Here is a 15,374-nt window from a genome sequence, read left to right on the forward strand (position 1 = left end):
TGAAAATATATTTGCAAATGAACTTATAATTGGTATTCATTTATTGGCCATAACTAAATAAACTTAAGAGTATATTCACAGCTAACACTTCCTATGTTGAGAACAGTGAAAATTGCATGATCTGCACATACTTTTCATTTTTGCAATTATGTAATTCAAATGATGTTCTGACTCTCCGGTCTGACATTTACACTTTGGTCCCTGGATGCTAGGGTCGTAGCCTAGACACCATGCAATCATTTTAATGACAAGCTATAGATACATTTTACAGACACATAAGCAAAGAGGAAACAGGGGTCAAACTGAGAACATCAAAAGCAAAAGTACAATTATAAAATAACGGCTTACTACAGAAACATATAGAATAAAATAAAAAGAAACCAAACTAGGGCTACAATTCCAGTACAGGGAATAGCATGTTTAAGCTTGGTAGAAAACGTTGACAGCACAAGTCCACCCCCTTGCCAACAGCAGTGCTTCATAGAACAGAATGATGTTAATATATAATATTGACCGAGACCCCAAATGACGGATTTTAAAACATAAGCAACCCCAAAAATATTTTTTTGCCTAATAAAAGAAAACAATTCTAAGCAACTTTGCAATACACATTAATTACAATTTGTCTATGGTTTTTAAGTTATTTGTATATATATATATATTGCTATTTAAAAATGTTTGTCCCTTTCTATTCTCTGCCCTAATGACTCAGACTGTTGATACAATGTAAGACAAGCAGCCGATTAACAGACCTGTCTTTGCTGGGGAACTAAGACTTTTACAACATTGTATCAACAGTCTGAGCCATCAGGGCAGAGAATAGAAAGGGACAGGCAAACACTGTTTTCAATAGCAATACATATACAAATAACTTGAAAGTCATATAACATTTGTAATGAAGTTGCTTAGAATTGTGTTTTCTTTTATTACGCAAAAAATTATTTTTGGGGTTGACATCCTTTAAAGGAATAATTTATATTATACATATCCAGCCTACCACCACAGACAACTATAAGACCAGTTTTTAACCACATACAAACACAGTTCATGTGACCATTTTTTCTTATTCTTAGCAGCCCAAAACTCATGGAAATTTCTTCAGTGATGTGCCAAACCATTTCATAATTCATTGAGGCCACAAGTACCAAAATAAAAAAAATAAAAAAATAGTCAAACTAAGAAGTAAAAAAGGTGCATAGTACTACAGATTAAAGAAACAAATTTTGACCATATTGATAACACTGTAGCAAGAACTTCAAAATGTTAAATAAAAATGTAAAAAGCTGCAAAAAAATAAAACAGCTCCAACTTACGATAATGGTGCTGCCCCTGATACTCTTGTTTGACGTTTACACTTTAGAGCACGGAGCTTGTCCCCTTGAGTCACATGGATGGATTCATTGTCATCATCGCTATACTGTAAAAAAATTTACAAAATTACATTTTAAAGCTTTATACAATGCATCATTTGTGGCTGTTACAGATGCAATGCGATCATTGCCAAAAAGCAAAGCTGAAGGAGCAGTAAGGGGTAAGAGCAAGTGTAGCAGGTTCTCTACTGCCCAGATTGAGACACAGAATAACTAAACATATGCCCAAAACATAATTACCAGTCCAAGATCTTCTTTCCCACATGTCTTGCTCTCATCATCATTAATAGAAATGTCATCCACACCAGAGAGAATAAACGTGACTGCACATCGATTTCCATTTTCCTGCTCTTGTAACTTTTTCCGGTAAATATCCCCTTCATTCCATAGGCCCTGCTGCTTACTGTCAAAGATAAAGGGAAAAAAAAATATCTTAATGCGTCGATCGGACAGGTTAGAAAATGGTCGGCTGCCGATCATATCTCTGCATGTATTGCCCATCTTCGGTGGAGACATAACTGTCGAACGATTGCTGTAGAGGCAGAACATCGGCTGATCTGTTCTTTTACTACTTTATTTGATCTGAAAGGTTAGTGGCAGGTCGGGAGATGCGGAAGTCTGATAAGTCCGATCATTCAAGGATGGAAACGATCAGATCTTTGCATCTATGGCTAGCTTAACAAGAAGGGGAATGGGAAGGTGAGAAGATTCCTAAAACCAGAGTGAAACCTCCGAACACTGCACATTTGCTGGCAACGATTCAAATAGGGAAAATACAGCTATGTTTTGGCTTGTTACAAAAATTAAAAGTGATGCCCACCCACACACAATTTTTCTCCTAAGGATATACAATTTTAATCTAAGCAACATTACAATTTACATTTTTTTTTTTAGGGTCACAAATCGGTATGCGCGAATTTGACCCGCTTTGTTTTGCCAAAATGTTGCCGACGCCCGTTAAAGTCTATGGGCGTCATTTCCACAGCGAAACAAGGCGAAAAAATTCGCCGATCCCTAGTCACAAAAATGTTTTTCACAGTGGAGATGCAGACTAACAAAGCCCACAATCTGGATGGGTGAAACAATAGTATTTTTTTTTTAGGAATAGGCCCCAGTTGAGTGTTTTGCCCTTCACAGTGGGAGGCCTAGTGCAGGTCAAGATCCGGTTTTGTATATATGTGCATACATCGAAAAATCACCAGCAGCACACTGTTAGATTTGCAAAAAGTGCTCAAGATGTGACCCTAGGACAGGATAGGGTCTTCAGGTTGAGCACCTGACACAACAACAGTGGTCTACTCTGGGAGGTGAGAGATACACACACGCTTGATAAAGAGTGGAATGTCATTGGAAATGGTGCATACTTTTTGCTGCCCAGAAATGTTATCATTAAAGGCAGGTTTTTAAAGAAGCCATTTGGGAATGCGGTCATTGGGAGTACACCAGTATGGAGACTTTGTGAACAGGATTGAAGACATGCACACAAAATATAAAAGCAAGCTGGAGTGTAAGTGCGGTTTGCCTTAAATTGTCCATAATCTGCGAGTGTCCCGTCTCGCACAATATGCCCAACATGGAACTGGGCAATGTACATGCACATACTGAGTGACCTGGGACACCTGCCCATTGTGTACATGCATGTTCCCTAGCATGACACCCCATTAGGAGTAGCCTTACAGTGCACATCACTCAGCAGGGACCTATGATTGAAAAAATAGACTCTGCTATCCTTTGTGTTGGTGGGGAGGGATTGCGGTTTTATGAGCCTTTTAAAACATTTTGGTGGTTTTAGTTATTTACATATGTAACTGCATTTGTAAACATATCAATACATCACTTTCTGTTCTCTGCATTCACTACTTGTTCTGACTCCATTAAGAATGCAGCAAAATTCAACTTTCCTCAGCTGTATTCTGCTACATGGATTAGTCAGATTGGATCCGCTATGGGGAAGGAACCTCCTTCATATGGTCTATATAAATATACATACAGGAGTCAGAACCAGCAGTGCAAAGGGTTTAAATAGCCAGACATACACGGCTTTTAATAGCAACACGATTTAAAGCCATTAGAAATTTGTAACTGATGTATATTGTAAAGATACATACAATTACAATTCCTTACATTATGCAAATTAAAAAAAAAAGTTCCCCTTTAAATGAAAGCCGGGGCAAAAAAAATAAAAATAAATGAGGCAAGCTCACAAACACACTATACCAATGGAAGGACTAAAACAAACATTTTTCACAGAAAAATAGTGGTAAAAGAAGAATATGCAAGCACGGTGATCCCCATGCACAATGATACGATCACAGGGCCTCAATCTACTTACTCCACCATAAACTGCTGCTGAGGGCCAATGACAGAGCCAGGCCTGCATATGCGGATCCATGCAATGGTTTCTGCTGCGGTCATTCTGTAATGCTTCATCATGTAACACCCTATTAGTGTACCAGTCCGACCCAGACCAGCTGAAAATACAAATAACAGTTTAAGTTTTCTTTTTGAAACATAAAAAAGCAATTAAAGCAGTTTGCAGATATTTAATAAATTTAATCCACTTTTGGCATTTAGGGAGCTGCCGCGGGTACAGTCCCCATAGCAAGCACTAAGGTCTATTAAAGGGATAATTCATTTTAAGGATTTTATAGATCGTCCTATTTTTTTTTTACTAACTAAATTGGTCTTAAAAGGATTGTTCGCCTTCCAAACAGCTTTTTCAGTTCAATTGTTTTCAGATGGTTCACCAGAAAAATATTTTTCTCAATTACTTTACATCTTTTATTTTTTCAGTTTTTCCCAAAATCTAAGTTTAAAGTCCCCGTCACTGGTGTTTGAGTCTGGTACCTCAGTAATCCATGTGCAGATTCTGAATTGTTGAAACTTTGCAACATTTAGTTGATACATTTTTCAACAGCATCCCTGCAGTATCAGCAAATATTGTATCAATTAGAACAGCTGCTTTTAATGAAACTCAGCATTCTGCTCATCAGGGACAAAAAAAATAAAATAATTGTAAACTAAAAGCAACACAATTAATTAAAAAAAATAAACAAAAAATAAAGGCCAGTTGCAAATTTTCACATAATATCACTATCATAATAAAAGTTAAAGGGGAAGGAAACCTAGTTGGCGCAAAAACCCTCCCCCCCTCCCGTGTGTTGTCCACCCTCCCTCCTCCCCCCTGGCCTACCCGTCCCGCTGGGCAAATGCCCCTAACTTGTTACTTACCCTTCTGCGCAGGTCCAGTCCAGGGAGTTCACAGACGACATCTTCTTCCTGCTTTGAACGGCGTTTTGGCGCATGCGCAGTAGGAGCATTTTGCCGGTACGGATCTACTGCGCATGCGCAAAAGTCACGATGTACTTTTGGCGCATGCGCAGTAGATCGTACCGGCAAAATGCTCCTACTGCGCATGCGCCGTTCATAGCAGGAAGACGATCGCGTGGAAGAAGATGTCGTCTTTGAACTCCCTGGACTGGACCTGCGCAGAAGGGTAACAAGTTAGGGGCATTTGCCCAGCGGGACGGGTAGGCCAGGGGGGAGGAGGGAGGGTGGGCAACACACGGGAGGGGAGGGTTTTTGCACCAACTAGGTTTCCTTCCCCTTTAAAGGTGAACAAACACTTCAAGTGCTGCATTCCCGTGCAGTGAAACAAAGAAAGCCACCACAGGGGAATCAAATTGAAAGCGCAAGAGCTAAAAACACGCAGACTAAGTCAATTATTTCAATATTGGAGGGCATTTTCTGGAGCTATGCGCTCTGGAAAATGACACAGACAGTACTGATCCAGTCATTTGGTTAGTCGTTTACCACTTGGGGGTGCCAAAGGTTAGGCAACGCCAAGTGAATGTATTTACTTTCCTGAAACCCTGGGCCGGTGCTCCTAGAGAGAAGCGCACAGTGTTGCTCGCTGGAATAACCCCCGAGCTGGTGCAGTTTTCTGCTGATAGGAACACCGGCCCGGGGTTTCAACTAAGTCAATACAATCACTTGGGTGTGCCTAACATTTGGAACCCATAAGTGCAGGATGCCTTTCCTTCTTTAAGGGCTTGCATTCAACAGAACGACTAACTTATGTTATGGTTACTGGCTGAAACCAAGTCAACACCACTTTTAAAGGTGGTTCTCCTTTAGAGGAAAAGCTGTGCCTCAAGTTCCCAGTATCTAATAGAAGGCTGTACCTGATTGGTAAAATAAACTTCTATTCTGTTCCTTTTCTCCTGTACTGCCTTCTGCTATTTATCACTATTAACGCCCCTTCGCAGTTGCCATTTTCTTTTCAGTTACATCATCAATATGGAGTGATTTGCGCATGCGCGAACATTACAACTTGCTTGCTGCTTCAGTGTATGGGAGTGATCCCTCTCAAAGCACGCTCATGAATTGTAACTATGCACATGTGCTGCCCAAGACTTCTATGTACTGCGCATGCTACTCGGTCTTGTTCTTGCAGAGGGAGAGGTGAGTTTATATATTTTTTTTTATTTTTTTTAACTGAAGTCAGCGTTTTTATACAATGCGGCGTTTAAACAACAAAAGGGATTAAACCAGAGGAAATTAAATAGCACTGATGTTAGCAGATGTAAGCCTTTCAATAAAGTATAACTCTTAACTAGCCTTTACGGTAAGTTAATTTTTAGTAATGAAGAATTGGTTTATTATTTATTTATCGTATTTGAATTATTTGCCTTCTTCTTCTGACTCTTTCCAGCCTTCAAATGGGGGTCACCGACCATCTAAAAAAATGCTCTGTAAGGCTACAAATGTATTCTTATTGTGACACTTCTACTACTGCTCTTTCTATTCAGACCTTCCCCTAATGATATTTCAGCCTCTCATTCAAATTAATGCATGGCTGCTAGGTTACTTTGGACCCTAGCAACCAGATTCTTGAATCTGCAAACTGGTGAGCTGATGAATACAAAACTAAATAACTCAAAACCCACAAATAAAAACCAATTGCAAATGGTCTCAGAATATCCCTCTGTACATCATACTAAAAAAGTTAACCAACTATAAGAGCCAAACTACGGATGTGGACCCATCCGACGCTGAAGTTTAAAGTGTGGAGCAATCCACTCTTTGTACAGGTTTGCATGCACAGGAAATTTAAAAGCCAGGCTTTTGGTTCTACTGGGCATCTGGTAAGTCGTTACAGTCTTTGGGGGTGGGTGCCCATTGGACCATTCCTTCACCCTTAAATGGCTACAGACTTTTAACCTTAGGCTCTAACACCACCAAGAGTCCATATGGGCAAATTCTTACAAACCTTTGCAGTGTACCGCGATGGCTCCTTCGGCATTCTCACAAATGTTAAGGAATTTTTTGACAATAGCATCACTTGGAGTACTTCCATCAACAAAGAATAGATCATGATGTTCGAAATTGGCATCAGTAAACCTTTTTGCTTCATACATTTTCTTGTTAAGGCGAACGATAGTAGTAATATTGTGTTTCCTGAAGTAAGGGAAATAGGCTTCTGGAGCATGGTGTGGGTAACCTGAAACAAGATGATGAACAATGGGTTCGTTTTTTTTTTTTAATTCACATTGAAAGCTGTCACTGCACTGTTGGAAAACTCCGCTCTAAATGCATCTCCTTTATTATCAATTTGTGCACATTTAGCACAGCAGCCCTGCAACGGGAAGCCAATAGTGGGCATAGGTATTACAAATTAGTTCAACGGTTACACCACGAAGGAAGAGGAGATTTTACTTATAAAAAAGACATTTGCTTTATTTATTGACTTTGAAGAGAGCAGATTTGCAGCCCGGGAAACTGCTACAAAACTGGACCTGCTGTGTAAACTACACTCCCTGTGAGACATGAGAAAGCAGGTTGGCAGTGACAGGTTAACATGAGCAACAGCAGCACTGTCTAAACAGGCAATCACTCCACAAATATAAATCTGTTATATTATTAAAGAAAGAAAAAAAACACCGAATGTTACTACATACCACTTTCTATTTTACTCTTTTGATGAGGCCCACTGAAAGCTAAGAATTTCTCTGGGACAATCCAGTTGAAATCACCATTTTCAGCCCTCTATGAAAGGGAAAAGGTAAGATTAATGTTGTTGCAGAGAGCTACTTTCAAATGACTTGACAAAACTTCACCTCAGTTTTAGCATTACCTCATAATGTTGGTACTCCTCCACATCAAATGTTTTGAAATCAAAGAAATTATACTGTAAAGCCTAAAATTTAGAGAAAAAACAAGTTAATTAGTAAAGAACTTAGGACTAATACATATAAAATAGCTGCTGTAACAAAATAATCATATAGGAGGATCTCTACCCAAAGCTGTTTTTGCATAAAGAAACAAGCAACTTTACACGGCAGTGTTCATTTATCCCATGCCGTTTTCTGGTTCTGAAAGACAGGTGTACTCCAGATCTGTTAAGCAGATTGCTTCTGATACTTTGTTTCAATGGTGCAGAGAATGGAAACAGACAGAGACAGATACTGTTTCAACTTGCAGTTACATTTGGAAAGCGCACAGCAGCAATCAGTAACAAGTATTTAGAAGCGGATCTTTTGTCAAATTTAAAGGAACAGTAACAAAAAATGACAGTGTTTTAAAGTAATAAAAATATAATGCAGTGTTGCCATGCACTGGTAAAACTGCCGTGTTTGCTTTAGAAACACTACTATTGTTTATATAAATAAGCTGCAGTGTAGCAATGGGGGGCAGTCATTCAAAGGCGAAAAGGCCCAGGTTACACAGCAGATAGCAGATAAGCTCTATAGAACATAAATGGTGTTGTTATCTGTTATCCACTATTTATTCGTAGCTTGTTACAGAGTTTACACATGTGCATTTGTTTTGCCCCATTGGCGTCTACAATCTAAGGTCCCTATCACAAATACACATGGTAGAGTAAATTGATCAGGAGCCAGTTATTATGTGTTTGTGTTTTTGGAGGGTGAAAGGAAATTTGTGTAGCCAGCACTGAGACAAAATACAGTTGATGTCCCAGTCACAAACTTCTATTAAATTGTATGTTCATTTTGACAACTCACCTTGTGCAGAGCATTAAAGCAGTCAAGAAGGGTTAAGTGAAAACTGCAGGTTCCAAATGAAGCATCCCTGTAATGCAGCACGACAATAATGCATTATCATTCAGTATGGAAGCTTCTGGCAGGTTCACAGTATGAGGGTGTTGTTATTTCATAGGCAGAGGACTTGAAGGAACAGTAACATCAAAAAAATTAAGTGTTTTAAAGTAATAAAATTATAATGCAGTGTTGCCCTGCACTGGTAAAACTGGTGTGTTTGCTTCAGAAACAATACTGTTAATATAAATAAGTTGCTGTGTAGCAATGGGAGCAGCCATTCAAAGGAGAAAAGGCTCAGGTTACACAGCAGATAAGCTCTGTAGAACATAATGGTGTTATCCACTATTTAACCTTGCCATATAGCCTTTTTTCCCCAATTTCTGCCATTGCTACACAGCAGCTTGTTTATATGAACTATTATAGTGTTTCTGAAGTAAACATATCAGTTTTACCAGTGCAGGGCAACAGTACATGATATTTTCTTTACTTAAAAAAAAAATTTTTTTGGTGTTACTGTTCCTTTAATAAAATATGTAAATATAATTAATTTACCTTAAAGCCAATTTAAAACCTCTAGCAAGCACAACCACTAAAGATACCCATCTTAACTTCCAGCATTGTTAAGAAAAAACAAATGTAAAAAAAAAAAACAACCGTAAAATAACAGTTGTTATTTTTGTAACTTACCTAAAAGGAAGGTAGTTTGTGCTCCCAGCTTGCAATAGCCGATACAGCTCTAAAGGCTGCTTGTTTAGATAGATTATCTGAAAAAGAGAGATTTACAATGTGAAACGCACCAGCATTTGCAATGCTCCCTGATCTAAATACACATACACTATTTGTCCTCCTGAAAAGTTGCTGGAGGAGCACCCATGCGACTCACTGGCTGTTTTATAGAGCATTAAAATTGGCTGATTTCGTACATCATGGTACAATATGGGACACCTTCAAATTAAAAGCTACAATTATTTATTCCAAATTCAGTTATAGTTCTAAATCACACCTTTATTCAAAAGGTAGGTTCAAGACCCAATCATCTGCTTTCTAGCACAATGGTCTGCCAGTAACAGTGCAGATACTGGTTTCCAACTTCTTTTGGCCAAGTTGCCATCTATGCCATTACACAGAATGAAGCAGCTTGTACTTACGTATTGATGCAGGAATATTTTACACCCTTAATTCAAACAGCCACAAATAAGAGGATTGCAAAGAGCTACATATGTGAAGCCCCACCACGCACCCATTGTCAGGGCTAAATAAAGATAGATAGACTCTGGTATGTGGGATCTGAGATCCAAAATAATAAAACCATATACAACACATGGCTGACGCTGTTGTGAGCACCAACCTAGAATAATGTCTTTTAGCTGTGATGCATATTTGCTCACTCATACCTTAAGCTTTTGTACACACAGGTAAATACTGGAAAAATCTGTTGACAGCTCAACAGATGAAGGAAAATGTTGAAGAACATACAAAGTGCACAGCAGAACATTTATATTTGAGGGTGGGAGTTGCCTAACTGCTGATGTACTTCTGAACAAAATGTGTCTGCATTTTATTATAACCAATGGTTAATAATTTAGCTAAGAAATATGGTATGATCCGAGCATATATATGTGAAAATAAGCAGAAAAGCAATTCTGCTGTACGTGTACAAAATTACACTTTAATATTTAACCCTATAGTTTAAACAATTTGAACAGTCCAGTTTTCGAACAGGATAAACTGCATTAAGTTAACGACATTTAAGTGCTTGCAAAACCAGGGCAGAATGTGGCTCTCATACTTACAGCAAAGCTTCCCACTAAAAATGCAGCATTGGCTTGTTTCTTATCATCGCCACAGGTGTAATGAACAATCTTCTTCTTAGTCATCAAAAAGGACTACAGAAAGAGTAGGAACTCAATTATCTGGGGACTATAAACATTCAGTTGCATATAAATAGGAACAGGTTAGCCAGCAGCACTTCATTTCTTATTGGCTCATCAATAGTAAAAGCTAAAATCATAATCACAGTATGACTGGATGGAAACTGTAAACATACATATTTTATTTAAGCAACTCAATTATTTTACCCCAAGGATCCCTTAACCTATGGCGGCCCTAACCGGTCTAACCTATAGACAGAAGTCAAGCAGTGGCTTTGTGAATTGTATAAGAGGGAATAAATTGCGGGTACAGTTGAGACCTCCTACAGGACTTGTTCCCTAGCTTGGACTGCTGTACAGCAATCTTTCACTCACCTTGATTTTTTTGTTTAACTTCATGCAGTATCGGTATAGCATGGCCAGGTTAAGCGGTCCGAAATCTGCATAGAAGCTATTTTTGGGGAGAAAAATTAGAAAGTTTATATATTTTGTGTTGCAAAAAAAATGTATAAATAAAAACAACCATGCTGGTTGTCATTAAAATAGTCGATTATTAATGCCAGAGATGAAGGACTGTTGCCTGGAACCAGTAAATAAATACACAGGATAAGATGTTAGATTGTTAAATGGACATTTATTTTTTAAACACAATTAAATTCAGTATTAAGTGTACTTCCTGGAGAAACGCATTCCTTCATAGCATACTGTTCTAACATCACTGTTAAATAAATGCATTCTTGTTCTATTTGCCATGTTGTAATGTCAGTTGTATAGCATGACCTGGATGTTGTGGACCCAAAGAGATGAAGGTTATGATTACCTTGTTAAGTTTTTACTATAAATGGAAGTATGCAGATAGTGAGAGCTTTAACAAAGAATGCTGGCAATTCTCAAACAGAGAACAAAATGTTGCCAGTAAAAATGGAATATTCCAGATAAGGAACAGCTAATGGCAAACAACCTTTAAACAAAACATGAATTGTTTGTCAACATACTTAAGGGAGTGTGACAAAGACCCTGTTTTGTAAAAATGGAAATGTATTTGACCTGCATATATTTTGATATTGGCGAGGGAAAATGGTTTATTTTTGGCTTCTGCATAATAGAAATAAGAACATAATCCAATGCCTCAAATTTAAATCCGTTATAACAAAAAAAGTTGTGTTCAGCAGACAGAGACAAGAGACCCACTGTACTTAATCCATTATCAATATATTAATCACATGGACATTTTGTGCCTTGAGCTACTAAAACTGCCCTTCTCAAAACAGCAATTTTTTGTCCAAGCAAACAAAGCAAGAAAGTTGCAGGTAAAATGTAAGTTGGCCATACAGGACTGAAACGCTGCCCACAGACTGTGGGAGAGTCAGAAGCTTATTGGCCCATGTGTGGGGCCCTTCTGATAGGCTTCCGGACCAATAGCTGGGCTCATAGACGTGTCCCTGCTTTGTCCTGTACAGGAACCTCTAATATGCAGTCCATATCCAAATGCATCAGCTACTCCCTGTTTTTGCCCTTATGCAATGCTTTTATCATTAGTCACTGTCACTTTCCTCCCCTCCCATAGTAACAGTGACAGCACTGTAACAAACAAAGGCCTACTCACCTATACAGTTACATGCACTCATTTGAATGTGATTCTGCCCAACAATGGCATTAACCCTTTTACTTCAATTAACATGTACCTCATATATCAACCTACATATTGGCCAACAACTTACACTTCTTAAGCTTGGGTAAACATTGTAGACCAGAATTTAGGCACCTCGTTTGAACCATTTTCTAAAGCATGGTGAAATAGTCATGTTAAAGCGCACCATGAACATTTTGGGATGCCAGATTAAATATTTTCCTTTATGTGCTGCCTGTGCTTTTGGACACAATTAAACAGTCTATCGCAGAGAATCTAATTACAGTAGAACCCCATTTTACATTTTTCAAGGGACCAGAAAAAAAATGGTGTAAAATCCAGGAAAATGTAAAATCAGGGAAATGTATTATGCATAATATATATGTGGGACCACAAAACAACAATGTAAAATGACGGAAAACTTAACATAAGGGGATGTAAAATTAAGGTTCCACTGTACATGGTGTGAATAATTGGAAAGAACTGGCCTTCTCTTTTGCCTTTTCAGACAGAAATAAATTAAAGCTGGCCATAGATGTAAAGATTTTTTAAAAGATCCAATCGTTATCATGAGACCACGATTATCTCGAAATCATAGTTTAAATGTACGATGTGTCCATCAACTAAAAAGACAATTTGCCAGCAAAACTGAAGAGTTGCTGCCTGCTTGGCCCTGCAAACATAGAGAGATTGCACTGGGACCGATAAAGATTTTTAACCTGGCCGATCAATTTTCTGACAGATGTCGGCCAAAAAATCCTAAGATGTCCGATCGTTCGAATCCCACTAACCGAACGATAATTTGACGGATTGGTCAGACTGCACTGAAATCGGTCGTTCACCAAAGAAGAATCATCACGTCTATGGGGACCTTAAGGGGGAGTTCTTAAACTCCAGTCTTTGGTTTGATCTTTATCTGCTTGGGTTGTATTTACTGTATCATGCCTCCATGAAGCACAAGAGACACTCTTCATATATCTTAAGCCAGTGTTCAGAACCAAGAGATAGAAGAATGATAGTGCAGTAGCTGCTAAGAAGGTACAATTATGCCAAGACAGTCCATGGGGAAAAAAAAAAAAAACACATTTATATAAAGAGATGACAGAATCCCTTTTTTTACCTGAACTTCTGTAAAATGTTCGTATAAATGAAAAAAAAAAATTAAGTTTATGTCTTCTCATTTTCACTTCGAGAACAATGTGCCTAAGTGAATGTGTTTCACAATTCTATATTTTAGCCAGAATATTAGTGTCAGTCACTGAAACACCTGCATTATAGAAAATAACATACCCCTGTTATAAATGGAGTTGGCTTCTGATAGCCTCATCTTTATAAAAGCACAAAGCCTTTGACAGATGGCCTATATTTGATATTGAAAGCTACATTTTCCATAAGGGCTATATGAATCCTTATATCTTGTCGGAACTAATCACTCTCTTGTGTTGTGATATGAAAGAAAGTGCTTTTTGGCGAGACTGAATTACATTGGCTAGAGGAAAGTACTGGGAAGAAAACAATATATTTGCTCAGGTTGGTTTTGCATATGTAAGTAAATTATAAACACTGCAGAAAAGGGTTGGACTTACTTTTCATACACAAGCTCATCATCTATGGAGAAATAATGGGAGCCAGAGGTGGTCTTTGGTTTGCTGCAGAGGATGGCAAAATAAAAGCGATCTGAAAAGAAGAGGAGTGAAGACATTAACTTAGAACAGCTTAAAGACATTTAAAGGCAAAATAACAACCAGATAGCTAGTGTTAAGATTTTACTGTGGGGTACAAGTAATTGTAAGACTTCCTTCATTCCAATAATTGATTTTATATTAACTCATTTATTTTGCCTACAGGCAGGACATACTATTGGAATGAATGAGAATTAATTACACACCAATAAGCATTTCCTCAATCCTGTGGCATGCGTTGAACATGTGAAGTTACTAGAGGCAGCCACCTCTTGATTAATAACATGACACACTACATTCATTATACAATTATTCATAACAATGCATGAAGTGATAACATACTGGATGTATATAGAGAATGTTTATCCCCAACCTGACTGATGCAAAGCCCTGAATACCTAATTCCTATTAGCTATAAAATAAAATTTGTTTGGATGGCCTCCATCCGTATTATTTGCAACACAGCACACTACGACCCCTTCAATTAAATCAGGCATCATTAGCTATTAGACACACAGAAATGTAAATGAGTATTGGCAACAGATGGTCAAGTAAGAAATCGTCAGTGAACAGACAAATATGCAAAGTCCAAATTTATAGCCATATTTTAGCAGAACTTTCCAAAATGTATTCTCATAGCATTGTTGCAGGACTTACCCTACAGATTGGAAACAGATTTCTAACCAAACTTTTGGTGTAAGCACGAGTCTGGAAAAGCAACCAAATTCTGGTCAAATTCAGCTCAGGGTTATCACCTCATCTAGAAACAAACGAGTATCGGTCCAAACAGGTTGCCTAGTTATGGCCCTGCATTCCCCTTAAGAATCTAATGGTGTGCACATGTTTCATTCTCCCCATGTAGAGTATTACAGGATCACCTTCAAAAAGGGTAGTTGACCTTACAATTAACTTTTAGTATGATGTGGAAAGCAATATTCTAAATTAATTTGGTCATCATTTTGGTGGCTTTTGAAATATATACACACACACACATGTATGTTCTGCAAGTGCCATGCTTAAAACACAGGTATCAGTTGCTAGTGCTTGATTAGCCAAGCAACCAGTAAGAATGGAAATCCATAGAAGAGGTTCTGAAAAGAAACAGCACTAACTTTTAACCCCTAGAATTGAGTTTTGTTTTGACTGTAGGAAGCCATTATGCACAATATTCAGACAGCATTTTTAGCTGCTGGCTGGGGATAGGATCTATTATCGGGAATGTTTTGGACCTGGGGTTTTCTGGATAATGGATCATTCCATAATTTGGATCACAATATCAGAGTTTTGGGGATTCATGTAAAGAAAATCAAAATCATTTTTAAAAATGAGAATTATTTGATTAAAATGGACTCTACTGCAGATGGCTTTAAGTAATTTTAAGCTTTTCCGGATAACCGGTTTCCAGATAAAGCATCCCTTACCTGTAATTCCAAAACCATATAAAATTTTTCCATTGCTTAGAATAGGTCCATCTATAACAAACATAAGTATTCTATTTAAAATACGACACCTATATAATATGTCGCACGGCTAATTAATAACTAGCAGGGTTGTAGGACGCTTGGCTAAAAGGCAAAACTGCTGCAGAGTGCATCAAAACAGATTGCTTATCAACCAAGCACAATATTTGTTTTTCGCAGGCATGATCTGGCAAACCCCAAGCACAGCTCTTCATGATACATTGTAAGCGTTCTTGTTTCAAACTGGAGTGTTGGGAAATACTGCCAATATTGCAACACACATCACAAGAGCAGGTTACA

The 15,374-nt window shown here is 38.0% G+C and overlaps 1 protein-coding gene across 9 annotated transcripts in view; it reads right to left on the bottom strand.

Moving 5' to 3' along the window:
- Positions 1 to 15,374, bottom strand: part of cdc14b.L (cell division cycle 14B L homeolog) — a 59,777-nt gene that overhangs the window by 9,832 nt on the left and 34,571 nt on the right. For 8 of the 9 annotated variants that reach the window (XM_041564615.1, XM_041564608.1, XM_041564591.1 and 5 more), the window contains exons 2-12: positions 13,519 to 13,609; positions 10,678 to 10,753; positions 10,225 to 10,317; positions 9,119 to 9,195; positions 8,396 to 8,462; positions 7,507 to 7,569; positions 7,331 to 7,418; positions 6,643 to 6,873; positions 3,703 to 3,841; positions 1,611 to 1,773; positions 1,314 to 1,417 (exon numbers count right to left, since the gene is read on the bottom strand). In XM_041564615.1, the coding sequence (XP_041420549.1) occupies positions 1,314 to 1,417; positions 1,611 to 1,773; positions 3,703 to 3,841; positions 6,643 to 6,873; positions 7,331 to 7,418; positions 7,507 to 7,569; positions 8,396 to 8,462; positions 9,119 to 9,195; positions 10,225 to 10,317; positions 10,678 to 10,753; positions 13,519 to 13,609 (1,192 nt within the window). Of the gene's footprint in view, positions 1 to 1,313; positions 1,418 to 1,610; positions 1,774 to 3,702; positions 3,842 to 6,642; positions 6,874 to 7,330; positions 7,419 to 7,506; positions 7,570 to 8,395; positions 8,463 to 9,118; positions 9,196 to 10,224; positions 10,318 to 10,677; positions 10,754 to 13,518; positions 13,610 to 14,271; positions 14,323 to 15,374 lie in introns of all 9 variants that reach the window. The other variant, XM_018259224.2, reaches the window with a different exon arrangement.

The sequence above is a fragment of the Xenopus laevis genome, chromosome 1L (assembly GCF_017654675.1).
Source record: "Xenopus laevis strain J_2021 chromosome 1L, Xenopus_laevis_v10.1, whole genome shotgun sequence".
Lineage (NCBI taxonomy): Eukaryota > Metazoa > Chordata > Amphibia > Anura > Pipidae > Xenopus > Xenopus laevis.